Source organism: Neofelis nebulosa, chromosome 15 (assembly GCF_028018385.1).
Source record: "Neofelis nebulosa isolate mNeoNeb1 chromosome 15, mNeoNeb1.pri, whole genome shotgun sequence".
Lineage (NCBI taxonomy): Eukaryota > Metazoa > Chordata > Mammalia > Carnivora > Felidae > Neofelis > Neofelis nebulosa.
This window is the reverse complement of record NC_080796.1, coordinates 15,367,099-15,383,368: the sequence shown is the minus strand read 5'-3', so window position 1 is coordinate 15,383,368 and position 16,270 is coordinate 15,367,099. Positions and strand designations below refer to the sequence as shown.

The following is a 16,270-nucleotide window of genomic DNA, read 5'->3' as shown; positions in this document are numbered from 1 at the left end:
AACACCTTCCCAAAAAATAAAGCATAAGAGAGGCACGCTGGTGGGTCTTTGGTGGGCATATCTTGTCACCAACCACCATTCGTACCAAGTCTTTGGCTTTAAACTGCTCATTAGGCCATTTTCTCTCTGCAGAAGTAGAAAGCACAGAACCCTCATTGTTCTTTAACTTTTAAAAAAGCCTTAGGAAGGGCTAAGAGAAAGAGCATGTAGAAATGCATGCACTATCTTTAAGAGAGAAAGGGATACATGGAATGAAAATAAAAATACATAAGAAATACTTTCTTCATTTTATATGTCATAATATACACTTCTTTCCAAACCTTAGTTTGACACAAATGGTTTCTTACGGATGACATCTTTACTCTAGAAAGAGCTGGGTCAGAAAGATAAGCAGGAAGCAGAAGTTCTGAGTTCGAATAAAGACAATACTTTTGTTACATCAACGGATGAAAGGTGAGTGATGGGGCTAGAAATTGGGAAAATTTCCCAATTAGACTTAATGATTTGTAATTCCTCAAAAAAAAAAAAAAAAAAAAAAAGAAAACTTACCACATTCTGTGCAAATTTCTCAAAAGATGTTCTGCGATCCATTGAGTGTTCCGACTTACATGAATGGGGTGGGTGTGGCAAAGGGAAATAGGGAACATAAATAAAAAGAAAGCAAGGAAAACAGCATAAAGAGACAGGATGATGAAAGGAGGCAATGCCAAATCCATGTTCTAAGTCACAGGGAAGGTAGGAAAGCTGCCAAGGAAGGACGCTAGACACAGGACATAGGCTCTGTTTTTATTAGAACTTCTATTTTTAACACCAAAACTCTTCCTGTGCAAACAAAATGGTATGATTTCAAGCAAAATCAAATGACACTAAAATGAAGTAGATTCATGAAGGTTTTACGCTGACATTTGCAAAGCCTACATATTTGAAAATCAGTGGAATATCTTCAGAATTTCTTCATACTTTTCTGTTAGGACTAGATTTCTGTTGATTATGTCAATTCTGTCAAGCATTGCTGTCCAATAGAATTTGCTGAAAGGATGGAAATGTCATTCTATGTTGTCCAATATTTCAGAAGCTGGGGCCATTGAGTACATGAAATCTGGCTAGAATTTATGTAGTCTTAATTAATTTAAATTTAAATTTAAATTTAAACAACCCCATGTGGCTAGTGGCTGCTGTATTGAACAGGGCAAGTACAGAGTATTTATTGGCAAAGGCAATGGACTTTAAAAAATACTATTAGCCTAAATGACAGTCATGAATTACACAAAATTATAATTTCATCTCAAAAGTTTCAGGAAGCTATGGACTATTTTAACATTAAAAAATAATGAATGATGTTCAATTTTTATATTCAGATTTTCCATACCCTGCCTTAATGGTTACATTGATTATAAACATTAATTGAATAATGAGGTCTATTGCAGCTCTTCCAAAATGTGTTTGGCTACCTTGTTAGGTGTGTAAAGTTCACCATCAGGATACTAAGTAATCCAGGACGAATGCCAAATTAAAATATTTTGAATCGAACATAACTACATTTTGGCAACTATCATTGAAAATAATAAGTCTATATTTGGTTATGGGGTATGTGGCCAAAACCTTACACTCAAGCTTCCTGGACAAAGAAAACCCTCTTCAAGTTTTTGACCTAAAGATGTTATTCTTTCCTTTTCATTAATTTTAATTTTTTATATTTTTATATCCATAAACTGGACATACAAGAGACTAACATGAAACATGAAAACAGGTTCTAAAAAACGTTGTAAAGCATGAACATCTGCAGAAATAAACAAAACAAAAAAGAAAATAAGCAATCAACAAACAAAAACAAAAACATCTTAGATGGACCTTATAAAACACAAAGGTTTGGGGAAGGTCTTGGAGTGTGTTCACTTACCATTTGTCCAATACCCTGGCCTCAGTAGAAGGAACTACTCCATACAATTATAACTGAGAACCAGATCGAAAAAGGTCACAAAGAACCAATACCTTTTTCTTTGCCTGTAGAAGCTCTTGATAGGCACTGGATCTTATAAAACGTGGGTATGAATCACTTTTCATCAATTTGTAAATGTGCTCCTAAAAAGAAATAATGGTTGAAGCGCTTCTTTATTATTTCTCAGGGAAAATCAAATCCTGTGTCAAGAATACAGGGTATGGTTCAAAACAAATCTGGAAACAGCTAAAATTAATAATGATAATGTTGATGAGAATACTTTGTGTTTACAGAACATATGAATCTTCAGATTTATAATTTTATTCATGATCAATATTTAAACTGGGTTGAGAGCTACAGAGGAGGCAAATCATATCCAGTCCTTGAAAAACATGGAATTCAGTTAATGGAAGGTCATGAAGTTATTTCATATCAAGTTGTTGATTTATATAGGTCATTTGAGAATATAAATAAATCTACTATCTCTTAAAATTACTCCAGGCCAAAAGTGAATGATATGAAGTCAAGACTCACTAATCACACTAGCTATCTACTTGGAGGATGCAGACTGCCCAGATGAATCATCTCTTTGGTACAAATTATATTAAAAAATTGTCATCCACATCCACTTTGGGCCAGAGCACAAATCCAAGAAATATTTTGTGATATTTAATTGCTAAATCTCCTAATTTGTATGCATTAAAAAAAACCTCCTTCAGTGACAGATTAGGTAAATATTTAATAATTTAAACCTATAATCAGTCCACAATGTTCTATTATGATGATGAATATTGAGAGACAAAGAAGTCAAGGAAAAAAATATATTCATCCCATTCAGTTGTTAGCCCCATCTAGGGAGATTCTGCTCTGGCCTGCTGAAGTTCAATGGAGCATAAATGCTCCTTCCTCTTTCTAGTCTAGTGAAAAATCAGTTAGATGTAGAGAGTATCCTGGATGTCCCAATCTCTTTGTTTGCAGAAAAAAATATATTTTAGGAAACGACTCAGTTTCCCCAGTCTCAAACACACCATTGCCACGTAGAGCAGAGAATCCTCTCTGCTATGATTTGGAGTTATTCTCACTCAATATCTAGCCCAAGGCTCACCTCCAAAAGCATGGTACATTCAAGACCCTATCAGAATTTGTTGTTGGAAAAGTGGAGAGAGGTCTTGTTTTGGAGTCAAGCATTGAAGGTTTCAGATCTTATCTTGCTCGAGACCTGCCACTTACAAACATGTAAATTTAGGTCAATTATCCCATCTCTCTGAGCCTTAGTTTTCCACTCTGTACAATAGGGTTGTTGTGAGGCTTAAAGGAATGATATATATTTAGCAAAGAAGGGGAGTATGCATAGTAAGTGCTCAGATATACTTGCATATATACCAGGCACACTTCTAGTGATTGCCTGTATTAGTTAATTTAATCCTCAGAAAACTTCAGTGAGGATGGGAACCATTATTATACCCATTTTAAATATGAAGAAGGTCACAGAGCTTTGACTAGAACCCAGGCAATTTGGCTCTAGAGTCTGCTTTCCTAACCATTACACTGTTTCTTTTCTCAAAAAAATGGCAGGAATTTTCATTACTATATTTTTGAGGATGGGGTTAAAAAACCCATCAACAACTGGAGTTAAATATCTGAGCTTAACTGAAAAAGAAGCCCAGGGTCAGGTGGTAATGTTTTCTATAGAAAATTATGCCTTTTCATTTTACTGAAGACCTATTAAGCAAGAATATTTTTAATGCCACAGATAACAAAGAAATGTTCTTTTTAAGACTTCAGGGAGATCATTTCAAACATTTTACATATTGTTGGCTCTAGAAAAATGCTTGAAATTTTATCTTGAACTGAAAGAAAGATAAATCCACAGAGAAGTAAGCAACAGGACTATAATTTTCATCCTGCTCTCTTGCATGTGTCTATAATTATTTCTACATAGAAGCCCATGGGAAAGCAAAGATGGGTGTCTGCTTAGCTATCTCCACCTGTGTTAGTTTTCTTTTTTTTTTTAATTTTTTTTTAACGTTTATTTATTTTTGAGACAGAGAGAGACAGAGCGTGAACAGGGGAGGGGCAGAGAGAGAGGGAGACACAGAATCTGAAACAGGCTCCAGGCTCTGAGCTGTCGGCACAGAGCCTGACGCGGGGCTCGAACTCACAGACCGTGAGATCATGACCTGAGCCGAAGTCGGCCGCTTAACTGACTGAGCCACCCAGGCGCCCCTGTGTTAGTTTTCTATACGATGGCTCGTTTCTTTAGACCAAAGCCAGGAGAAATGTACTTTCCACCGGGAGTGAAAATAAGGTCTTTTAGATTTTAAAATCTTCTAGATTTTATTTTAGTAATATTGTTATTTGAAAAACAAGATACTTTCTAGAACTAATATTCTTCTTTTGAAGAGGTTTAAGAAATTAAGATGTATGCATGTTCCAATTTAAAAGCCAATTTAATTTACAGGGGCGCCTGGGTGGCTCAGTTGGTTGAGTGTCTGACTTCGACTCAGGTCATGATCTTACAGTTCATGAGTTCAAGCCCCGGGTCGGGCTTTGTGCTGACAGCTCGGAGCCTGTAGCCTGCTTCCGATTCTGTGTCTCCCTCACACTGCCCCTCCCCCGCTCATGCTCTGTCTCTCTCTCTCTCTCTCAAAAATAAACATTAAAAATTTTTTTTAAAAAGCCAATTACAGCATATCATTAGGAAAATAATACCCAAAAGTTTACTTTTCTTCTTGAGCACAATATTTATTTAGAGAAGGAAAAATTCAGACTGTGTCTAAGGAGGCAATTGTGCCCAGTTTGAGGAAAAAAAATCTAAATATTTGTCTTAGGATATTAATATCTTAATATTAATTTCCTTTTTTCCCTTTTCACAGATTAAAAACTTAACTTGGGAAATTCATATATGCCTAATTCTATTATTTCATTGTATCATAAGAGACAAAACTGGCTTGAGTGTGACATAACTGTAACCTACTCTAGCTTAGCTCTGACTATTCATAATGATGAATAATTTAGGAATGTCAGCATCTTAGAATCTCCACATTGGAAGATACCTTAAAGATTTCAACTATGTGTTACTGAGTTGAGGTCAACATTAGATAAGTGTTTTCTCGCATATTGGGAGATGAAGTAGAAAAATGAAGTAAAAGTGTTCAAGTATTTCAAATATTCCCCTTTAAGAAATTTTCACATAAAAACATTCAAACTTATAAAACATTCCCAAGCTTCAGAAACTGTTCATTTTAACGTGTCTCTCTTTTCTTCCAAATCAATTGGAATTATTTTACATACAGTTACCTAAATTGAAAATATTAAGTCTAGCTGCCAATTACAATGAAAATAAAGCAGAAATACCTCAAACGTCAATTTTCCAGGAACACATTTGTGACATACTGTGAGGCCCACCCATATACCAACCTGAGCATCTTCGAATGTGTATCGTCCAGGTTCCTTCACATTCTGTGTGGTTTTATCATAGCTCTTAGAATCCAAGTTAATGGCACTGGGAGCTCCAGGAGCCAGAAATTCTTGCCATATTTCCTGAACTCGGGAAGGGACTTCTCTAATAGGCCTTTTCTTCAGGTCTTCCACTGCTAGCCAGAATCTATGGAAAATGTGACACCAAGCATTTACTGTGATGCCTCATAATTTGCAACTTCTTATAATATTGACTGATCACACAATTCACAATAATGCATAACAATAAACTCCTTTTTTTCTCAGGGCTTCCAATATATGGCCTTTACTGAATTTTTTTTTCATTAGTTGTATTCAAAAGCATAAATGTTTTCAAAAGGAAATATTGAAAACAATCTCTTTTAAATGTTTGCTATTGAAAGCAGATCTCCCAGAGCCCTGATTCTTCACAACTTTAATTTTTACTACAGCAAAATAGCACCACCAAAGAACCGTTTATTAGAAAGGAAGAGGAGATTGTAGGGAATTAGAGTGAATGACACAGAGCATCTGCTTGGGGGATAAAGCAGTGCATTGTACTATATTCTTTGGATCTGTTGTCCGTGTGAGCGATGCGAGTTAGTATGGAGAGGATTTTCTGCTCTACGTGGCAAGGGAATCACAGCGAAGCTTTACCGGAATTAAAAGAGGCCTGGACACAAGATCAGAAAAGGCCCCAGCTGGAGAAATCAGGGCAAGTCACTAATTTTAGGCTGTTTAATTCAGAGAGTTATGGAATGACAGAAGCAAAAAGCTTTCACATGCCACTGTTTGAAAGGTTTACCTTTGCAGAGGCATCAAAGCAACTCAGAAGCTCTGGGAAACAAACAAACGAAACAAATACTGACTTTCTTCGAAATATGTAAATATAGTTTATATGCTTCTGTATAGACTATATCTGCTGTAAGGAAAAAAACCCACCAGAACATGTTTTGGCTAAGAGCAAATAGCAGTGTCTAATAATAAAGGGTCACATTGTATTAATAGGTTTCATTTCTTTAAATTCTGCTCTATGTTATATCATTTTGGTTGGGACTAGAAATAATGTTGAAAAGATGAAGATGGGCCTGGGTGGCTCAGTCGGTTAAGCGTCTGGCTCTTGGTTTCAGCTCAGGTCATGATCTCATGGTTTCGTGAGTTCAAGCCCCATGTTAATCTCTGTACTGACAGCATGGAGCCTACTTGGGATTCTCTCTCTTTCTCTCTCTCTCTCCCCCTCCCATGCTCATGGCCTGCCTCTGCCTCTCTCAAAATAAGTAAATAAACTTGAAAAAATGAATATATATATGATATATATCTCACTATAATTGTTAAAATGAAAAAAAATACTTGAAAACGGAACATACTAGGTCTTTGTTATCCTCAACATAGACCATGATCACCCTAATGGCATGTGGAGTCATGAAATGGGAAAATGACAAAAGACAAAGTTCACTACAGGCTACAGAGTCTTAAGAGAGGTACAATATGACCTTTAGAAACAGAACCTTCATACAAACAGAACCTTCATAATTATTAACTTGGGCATTAATGTTTGGGCATAAGTTTTAACTTGGGCATTAATGAAAGGTCAGAAATAAGTAATAAAGCAGTTGAACTAGAGTTAGAAAATCAAATATTACTCCACCTAGTGAGTTTCCAGTTTCTAGAGATTATTTTCCTATAGATATATATAACAGTAGATACTCCAATTTTGGACAACGCCTTACACATGAAACTACCGTTATTGTCTTCAGAAGGGAAGGCTTAAGACTATTTCCTCCAAAAATAAGAGATTTGGACACTGTGCAATCTAATTGCCATCTGAGGGAGCATAAATGTTGTAATGAATGCTCATTCAAGTCCATTCCAGCATGCTTTCAACACCTTAATTGAAAGAATTTTTCTGTCCTCAAAGAAGCACTAGAGAAAAAGGTACACCATTCAAACAACTGCCTAACATTAGGACCCCGGGAGCAGCTATCAACAGGGCAAACCACATAGTGTGGGAGTGCAAAGCAGGAAAAAGCCTTCTGCTGGGCAAAGCGCTGGGCTGGTAAGGGAAGGCTGATACAGATGCAGTGACATCTTAATAAACTTGAAAACACAGAAAAATTAATAAGAACACTTACAGTAATAAGTAAGTGCAGGCTCTATTCTAAGTGGTTTAGTCATATTTACTAATTCAATCTCTACAGCACTAGAGTATGTGCTATTATTTCCCCCATTTTTGAGAAAAGGAAACTGAGGATATGAAGATTAAGTCACTTATTTAAGGTTGCCCACTATGAGTGTCATAGCTGGGGTTTGCCCCTGGATAATTTGCAGCAGTTGATGTGCTCATAACTGTCCCTAAGAGCATCATCGCCTTTCTTTCTTTCTTTTTTTTTTAATGTCTATTTGTTTTGGAGATAGAGAATGAGTGGGAAAGGGGAAGAAAGAGAGGGAGACAGAATCCAAGCAGGCTCCAGGCTCTAAGCTGTCAGCACAGAGCGTGATGTGGGGCTTGAACTCATGAACTACGAGATCATGACCTGAGCCAAAGTTGGACCCTTAACCAACTGAGACACCCAGGTGCCCCACATCATCACCTTTCTTATTCTCGGCCTTACTGTAGATGCTGTAATAACTCAGTAGAATGGAAAGCGCACTGGTAAAATCCCATCATCCTTAATATATGGCAGCTGGAATATGAGGAAGTAAGTGTCTTAATGTCTTTGAGTCTTGAGTTCTTAATCAGTAAAATGGGATAATAATGTCTATCTCACTAGGTTTCCATTAGATGACAAGATAAATTATGTAAGAGGCACTTCTGAGTGCCTGACACATTTTTAGACACTCAACAATAAAACTCATATTACTACATTTCCTTAGTACTTCCGCTATGCTGCATGTTTTACCTGAAAAGGGAATGAGTAAAAACACACTAATGGACAGCAGAGGTTATATTTGAGGAATAAGTTATCAATAAACATTATTTCTTGACTTTTTTTTTCCTGTCTTAATTCTGGAAGAACATAGGAGTGTCATGCTTCTGTAAAGAGCAGGTGCTTACAGGCAGCTGCTTGATAAGACAAACTGAGACTGCTTTAAGGTCAATTAGCCCTCCTGGACAACTGGACTATTCTTTCTTCCTCAGTGTGTGATACCAGAAACAGTGGGTTCAGATTTGGGGAGCAGTGGAGTATAGCCTCTATTGGCTTTTAGAAAGCCTAGGATTCCAATTACTAGCCCATCTGACTCGGACAAGATGCTTAGCCTCCTTCAGACATATTTTGCTTATCGGAAAATGGGGCACAAATGTTTAAATTTCATTTTTGTTGCGGTGATTAGATGTTTGATAATCAGAAAGAGTGAACACTAAATATACCATGGCATACTTATAACAGTATGGATATAATTATAACATAAAATATATTAAATATGTCATATTTCTTAAATGAAATGACTTAGATGGAAAACTAGCATGGCAGGGGTGCCTGGGTGGCTCAGTCGGTTGAGTGTCCAACTTTAGCTAAGGTCATGATCTCTCAGTTCCTGAGTTCAAGTCCTGCGTCGGGCTGTGTGCTAACAGCCCAGAGTCTTGGAGCCTGCTTCAGATTCTGTGTCTCTCCCTCTCCCTGCCCCTCCCCCACTCAAACACACACACACACACACACACACACACACACACACACACTCTCTCTCTCTCTCTCTCTTTCTCTCAAAAATAAACATTAAAAAAATTAAAAAAAAGAAAACTAGTATGGCATAAAATTATTGACATAAGAAATGGTTAAGGCTTGAACTAAGGAATCAGCAGTGATTCAATTCATTCATGAAACAAACACAGTTGCCACTATTTCCTTTGCCTAGAGCTTCTTTCTTCTTACATTTTGGCTGGTTATATCTTGACATCCAATCACAGCCTAAAGCTATTTCCCCTAGGATGCCTTTGCTGATCTCCAACTCTAGGTTAGCTATCCCTCTGTACTTCTCAAATCTAAATAAACACGATTTTGTGTTGTGATCTGTGTTCTCTGTATCCACCACTAGGCTGCAGTTTTAATGAGATCAGGAGCCATTTTTATTTGGTTAGGTGATACTGGCCAGGCTTATTACTTGTTTATTTCTTAAGTTTATTTTTACTTATTTTGAGAGAGGGAGAGAGCACGAGCAGGGGAGGGGCAGAGAGAGAGAGGGAGAGAGATAGAATCTCAAGCAGGCTCCAAACTGTGAGCATGAAGCCCAATGCAGGGCTTGATCTCACAAACTGTAGGTCATGACCTGAGCCAAAACCAAGCGCTGGACCTTTAACTGACTGAGCAACCCAGGTGCCCCATTTCTTGTTTATTTTTTCATCATGATACCTCTGATGTTGGCATTTATTTAAAAACTTAGAGAACTAGAGGAAATTCCATCTTCCCATCTGCTAAAATGCTAAAAATATCTTTTATCTCTGCTATATTTTTTATGCATTCCTTTACTCAATAATTGATGATGTGACCTTGATATAAAAAAAAATCCTTGGGGCGCCTGGGTGGCTCAGTCGGTTAAGCGGCCGACTTTGGCTCAGGTCATGATCTCACGGTCCGTGAGTTTGAGCCCCGCGTTGGGCTCTGTGCTGACCGCTCAGAGCCTGGAGCCTGTTTCAGATTCTGTGTCTCCCTCTCTCTGACCCTTCCCCGTTCATGCTCTGTCTCTCTCTGCCTCAAAAATAAATAAACGTTAAAATAAATAAATAAATAAATAAATAAACGTTAAAAAAAAATTAAAAAAAAAAATCCTTAGCAGTGTAGATCTTCTAAAAGCCTTCCCAAGATGGGTTTGCACAAACTTGAATGAATAGAAGGCTGCATCCCAACAATTCATGACAGGCATGCATATATAATAAAATTATTCCAGGTTCCAACTGTGATCATCTTGCTTCAACCATAGGACATCTGTCAAAGTTCTACATGCTTCTGAATGGTTTGGTATTGGTATCTGTTAAATCATCTCTAAAGAATGTGACAATGCCTGGAGCTGCAGTGTTCCAGTGAAAATAAATGAATGCTGGGACCTTACCATAAATGAGTTCCACAGGACTGCATAAGTCATGGGAAAGTAAATTAGGGTATCATTTTCAAAAGAATAATGAATTAAAGAGCTCGTGGAAAAACATTTTTATGCAGTGGAAAGTTATCACTCACTTTGGTGATCTCAAAAAGAGCCATTACAATCTATTGCAGTGTCTCACATTTAAAAATTCAATTTCCAGGTGCCTCTTAAGTTAGAAAAAATTCAAAAGTATGTAAGGATGATGCATACAACAGATGGGTGGAATGCACACCCCTCTCCTACTAACAGCTCAGTGTGGTGCGGCCCTCAACTGTCCTGAAGCTATATTTAAATGTGCCAAGTGAATGAACTGCCCCACAGTGTTGTTTCAAGTTATTTTTAATAGGCACTCAGACCTTACTTTAAGAAGACCAATACTGATAAATAATGATAATTTAACTTCATAAATATTGTTGGCCATTCTTCACTTTGCCAAACATTAGTTCAGGTATTATACTTCTTTATGGAGTCCATTTCAAATGCATCACACTTATATACTTAATAGACGAAGAGATAATGTAAAAATAAACCATTATAAGGAACTAATAATTCTGGATAGGCTTTTCCTTTGTTACCTTTTTCCCTCCATCAGGAGGCAGAAATTCAATGGGTTCATATTGTCATCATGTTGGTACGAGGGTAACTGATCTATTTGGTGCAAAATAACCAGACATATCACAGTAAGTCTCTCTGACATAGAATAGGATACAAACAATGTGTCTTACCTTAAATTTTCTGAGCTGAATTCTGACTCTAGAAATTTAAGAAACTGTTCTCTCCCAACTGGGTCTTTCAATGCTTCATCCATGCCAAAGCCCCATCGTTTTACCCTCTGCTGACTTGGTTCTTTGCTATAGGAGATAAAATGAGGAAAAATATACTCCTTTCATGCCAATTTTATCTTCTGCTATTACATCTCCCCTCAAAATCATATATATCTGGAGGTTCCCATCTTTAACATATCTTTCAGGAAAAAAAAATCTGTGATTGATGGCTGTGCATGAAATCATAGTGAAGTATACACTAGGCATTAACAACAGTCTAATCTTTATTAAGCCTAGGCACCAAGTGCTCTAGAGGGATTCTTTTAGATTTTTTTCTGCAACTTTTGAGACAGGTACTATTATAATTCTTATTTTATAGATGAAGAAATCAAGGCTCAAAGAGGGTTATAACTTGCCAATGTATGACACGTAATAAGGGGCAATATTCTAGACATTCTCACCTCAAAGCACAATTTCTTAAGCAGTATATAGTGTGCAGTCTCATAGTGGTATATTTTACTGGAGGAAAATGCATTGGGAACCAAAAGGCCTAAATTCTAGTTATGAGTTTGTTGTTGATGAAATGTGTGACCTAATCCTGGCTGAATCACAACATTCTGGGGCCCCAATTCCTCATGTATAAAATCTAGAACTTATGGATGAAGAGCTTGCACTTGTCAAGCATTTAAGAACACTGTCTGGAGGTAAAAGAAAGAAAAAGTCCATAAACACAGTCTAGAGAAAGGCCATAGAATATGAAATCCTCACTCTGTATAGTGATAGGCACTGCTCTCTTCATGACTCTGTCAAGATTGATGATATAAGTCTTCCCTTATACAGGTCATGAAGGAAACCAGGGAATCTTAAATTGTGCTTTGGTTTTCTTAAGACGTCAGTATCTTGTCAGATTCTCTTAGAGTGTTAATGGCAAGTTCATTTTGTTTTAAAATTGAATGTATAGAGCCATACCTGTATTGTGCTTAAATAAGTATGGATTTAACAATCATTTTGCTTGAATACAGGGGCCTGTGTGGCTATGCGGATTTTCAAAGAAGCAAAAACCATTAGCTAAATTTCAAGAACTGAAGATCCCAACTCTGAATAATCTATCCTGAAACTCTTGTACCTCTAATTTTGTGCCAGTCCTCTGGCAATGTGCATCTGAACACAAATGCAAGTATTTAAGGTTTAAAAACCATTACCTTGAACAAGAACTTCATATCACGGGCTAATAGAGACACAGAGTAAAATTAGCCTTACAATTATCAGTTACAGAATTCTTCCTATTTTACCCCAAACCTGAAATAACTGAAATAATTGGAGAGAAAAGAACATGTCACATACCTTGCTTCAAGTTCCCAGAAAGTAGTATCATCAGACAGCCATGGGTTAGAAGGGTCAGGTGGCACAAGAAATGGGTCATATTCTACATACTGTTCCGTGTAACTTAACAGACTAGAGAGAAAAAAAAAATATTTTCATCTTCATTAGTTTTTTCGTTGAGGTTATACCCAGCCCCAAATAAGGGATACGATATAAAAAGGTCTGGGCAAGGAATTGCTTGCTTATAGAGTAGAACCCAATGGCAGTTTCCACGTTTCCATAACTTTTGTGCATCAACTTATTGTGCACTTTGGAAGACAAATGTAGCTAAGGAGTCCATGTCTGTCCATGCCCAAACCAAGTGAGGCAACATCCCTCCATTAAAATGAAGTAAAATGGAAGGTGTCAGTGTGTGAAAAACAGTGTTAAGGGTTAGTTCCAATCCTTGGCCAACCAGTCCACTCACAGCTGAAATTTTAGCAAACTTGGAGAATGGGTAAAGGAAATTTTTATTAAAAGTATCTACAGGAGTTAGGTAAGGGGGGAATCACTAATATTTTTTTTTAAATTTGTATTAAAAAAATAAAGAAAGAGGGGCGCCTGGGTGGCGCAGTCAGTTAAGCATCCGACTTCAGCCAGGTCATGATCTCGCGGTCCGTGAGTTCGAGCCCCGCGTCAGGCTCTGGGCTGATGGCTCGGAGCCTGGGGCCTGTTTCCGATTCTGTGTCTCCCTCTCTCTCTGCCTCTCCCCCGTTCATGCTCTGTCTCTCTCTGTCCCAAAAATAAATAAAAAACGTTGAAAAAAAAAATTTAAAAAAAAAAAAATAAAGAAAGAAAAGAAAAAGACGGAGAGGAAAGGAAAGAAGTTGGAGAGGTGGGATTTGGCAATACTCCAAAGCGAAGAACATGTGTGCCACTAATAACAGATTTAAATGAAGAAAAGGAAAATATTTAAAATTTGTGTTTAATTCAAATTCTGAAGTCATGCAATAACTGAAAAGTGTCAATGTTAAGATGAATTTACAGAGAGGCTCTAAGTTGCCAAAAAGTAACTTGATAAATTGAAAAGTTCATTTCTCTCAGCAGGAGTGAAAAATTCAACTCCTTGGAAATATCTTCTGTATCTGATTCTAGTTGTGCAGGACTGGATCTCGAGAGACTGAAGACAGTAATGATCATTCTTTCATTTAAACTATAACAGAAGAGTTCCCTGAAAGTTTCCTCCCCTCCCCTCCCCTCCCCTCCCCTCTCCTTTCCTTCCCTTCCCTTCCCTTTCCTTTTCTCTTTTTCTTTCTTTCTTTCTTTCTTTCTTTCTTTCTTTCTTTCTTTCTTTCTTTCTTTCTTTCTAGGTTTATTGTTTTTGAGAGACAGGGAGAGATAGAGCACAAACAGGAGAGGGGCAGAGAGAGAGAGGGAGAAACAGAATCCAAAGTAGGCTCTAGGCTCTGAGCTGTCAGCACAGAGCCCAACGTGGGGCTTGAACTCACAAACCATGAGATCATGACCTGAGCTGAAGTTGGACACTTAACCGACTGAGCCACCCAGGCACCCCATTTTTTAAAGTTTTCTATATGCAGAAGGAAAAATAAAATTTCTTACAGGATCCCATTTTAAACACAGTTAACTATCACATGCATTTTTTTTATTTATATGGGCATCTTGAAATACTTACCTATCAGCAACTTTTGACATTTTTAACCGATGTCTATCTAACTGTATTTGCCAATATTTAATCTGAAAAGAATTAAAGAAGTAGTTATGTAAGTAGTGACATTCTCAAAATTTTCAACTCGAAATTCTGATACACTGGGCAATTCTAAATAAGAATATGTTCCAAGTCAGTAAAATTTCAAAGTCTGAAAAATCAAATGAGACGACTTTGAAAATTAAAGTGTTTGAAAAAACATAGTCAATATCCCTTTAGAACAGCAATGAATTTGAACATTCTGCATACTTTGACAAAATATAACTTTATTTTAAAAGCATTATAGAGATTTTAAACATTTATTCGGAGTGAATAACCAAATCAGAATCAACCCCCAATATTAAATTCAGAAAATAAATATATTTGTTATTTGTACTATAATTTCTTTTTTTTTTTTTAGTTTATTTCTGAGACAGAGCATGAGCAGGGGAGGGGCAGAGAGAGAGGGAGACACAGAATCAGAAGCAGGCTGCAGGCTCTGAGCTGTCAGCACAGAGCCTGACGCGGGGCTCGAACTCACGAACTGCGAGATCATGACCGGAGCCGAAGTTGGTCGCTCAACTGACTGAGCCACCCAGGTGCCCCATGTACTATATTTTCAAAGTAAACCCTACTTCCTAATACTAGCCCAAGAAAGCATCAAAGATAGGTGTTTGGGGAATAATTTTACCAACATTTCATAACAAATGTTCACAGGGACATAATCACACATAGAAAACTTCAAAACTCTCTAAATTACTTTCCATTCATGGTTATTATAAATATACTAGAGGAAGTATCATTACACTAGTGCTAAACCAGATCACAATAAAATATCAGGGAAAAGAATAAAAAAGTTATTTTGAACCAAACCAAGAGATTTCACTATTATTTGATATAAGAGACCCCAGTGTTTGCTCTCGAATATTACTTGGGGCCCAAACTATTTATCAATTTGTGAAACAACAAGTGACATATGCCATTACTGCACACCAGTGTTAATGCAGGAAAACTTCAGAGGCTTATGAGGAGCAGGGGGGGAGAAGCAAGAAAAAGCTCTACGTGAAGATCATGTCACATGATTGGATACAGAAAACACGTGACTCAACGGTCACCAGCTTCTAGTCTTCCGTTCTTCAAGAAGAGCTCCAGAGTACAAAATAACTCTTGAAATGGAGACGCCTAATCATCAGTGTAGGTCATTTTAAAGAATTGGTTCGAGGAAGCAGGATTTAGGGAATTAAAGAGTGAAGAGATCTGAAAAACACCTCTCTGTATTGATACATTTTCGAGTGACTACACACCTTAAAATAAGTGATTTCACTAACTTTGAACTGCAAATCTTCTCTATGAAACAGTCAACCCTTCAAATAACCTTTGAGAACCCTTGGCATTAAGATTCACCATGTGGTCTTCATAGCTACTACTCTGTAAACCCTTAACAGATCATTTTATAGGTAGACCCACCTGTTGTTGTAATTCATCTTCTGTTGGAGGTTTAGTTTCTGGTGTGGGTGTGTGGGTAGGACTGTGACTTCTAATGTCATTTTGTAAACCATAGACAGACTATATTAAAGTAAAAAAGAAATATTTTAGGACAAAATATCATTTATAGCCACAGACTTTCTAAAAGGTAATTTTGTGTTACATATTCAGTAAGGTAACTCAAAGCTTTGTTACATATTTGATTAAGCTTCTCATTAAAATTCAAAGACACTGCTGTCATAAATATCTTATGAATATAAAATAGAAGCACAGCTCTTTGAAACAATATGTGGTTAGATTATTAACTTTGACAGAATAATCGATTATATGGAAAGATCACGGTAAGCCTGATAATAAAATTTGGGGATGGACTGAGAGTACTAAGTTGGGAAATAACACTACAGCATTTAATAAATATTGATTTCAAAATAAAATAGGGGTGGATATAGAATAGATTAAAAACTTTATAAACCAAAAGAAAATGAAAAGAATCTGAGTTTTACAAAATGGAATACTGAAGAGAGAGACTACATCAACAATTCTGTTGTTGATTTGGTT

At 36.9% G+C, this 16,270-nt stretch overlaps 1 protein-coding gene across 9 annotated transcripts in view; it reads right to left on the bottom strand.

Moving 5' to 3' along the window:
• The window catches only part of RGS7 (regulator of G protein signaling 7), a 516,651-nt gene that overhangs the window by 19,219 nt on the left and 481,162 nt on the right, over positions 1 to 16,270 (bottom strand). For 7 of the 9 annotated variants that reach the window (XM_058701251.1, XM_058701254.1, XM_058701250.1 and 4 more), the window contains 7 exons: positions 15,695 to 15,793; positions 14,216 to 14,277; positions 12,565 to 12,675; positions 11,182 to 11,307; positions 5,360 to 5,546; positions 1,993 to 2,082; positions 550 to 603 (listed from right to left, as the gene is read on the bottom strand). In XM_058701251.1, coding sequence (XP_058557234.1) covers positions 550 to 603; positions 1,993 to 2,082; positions 5,360 to 5,546; positions 11,182 to 11,307; positions 12,565 to 12,675; positions 14,216 to 14,277; positions 15,695 to 15,793 — 729 coding nt within the window. The remainder of the gene's footprint in view (positions 1 to 549; positions 604 to 1,992; positions 2,083 to 5,359; positions 5,547 to 11,181; positions 11,308 to 12,564; positions 12,676 to 14,215; positions 14,278 to 15,694; positions 15,794 to 16,270) is intronic. The other 2 variants (XM_058701253.1, XM_058701255.1) reach the window with 1 other exon arrangement.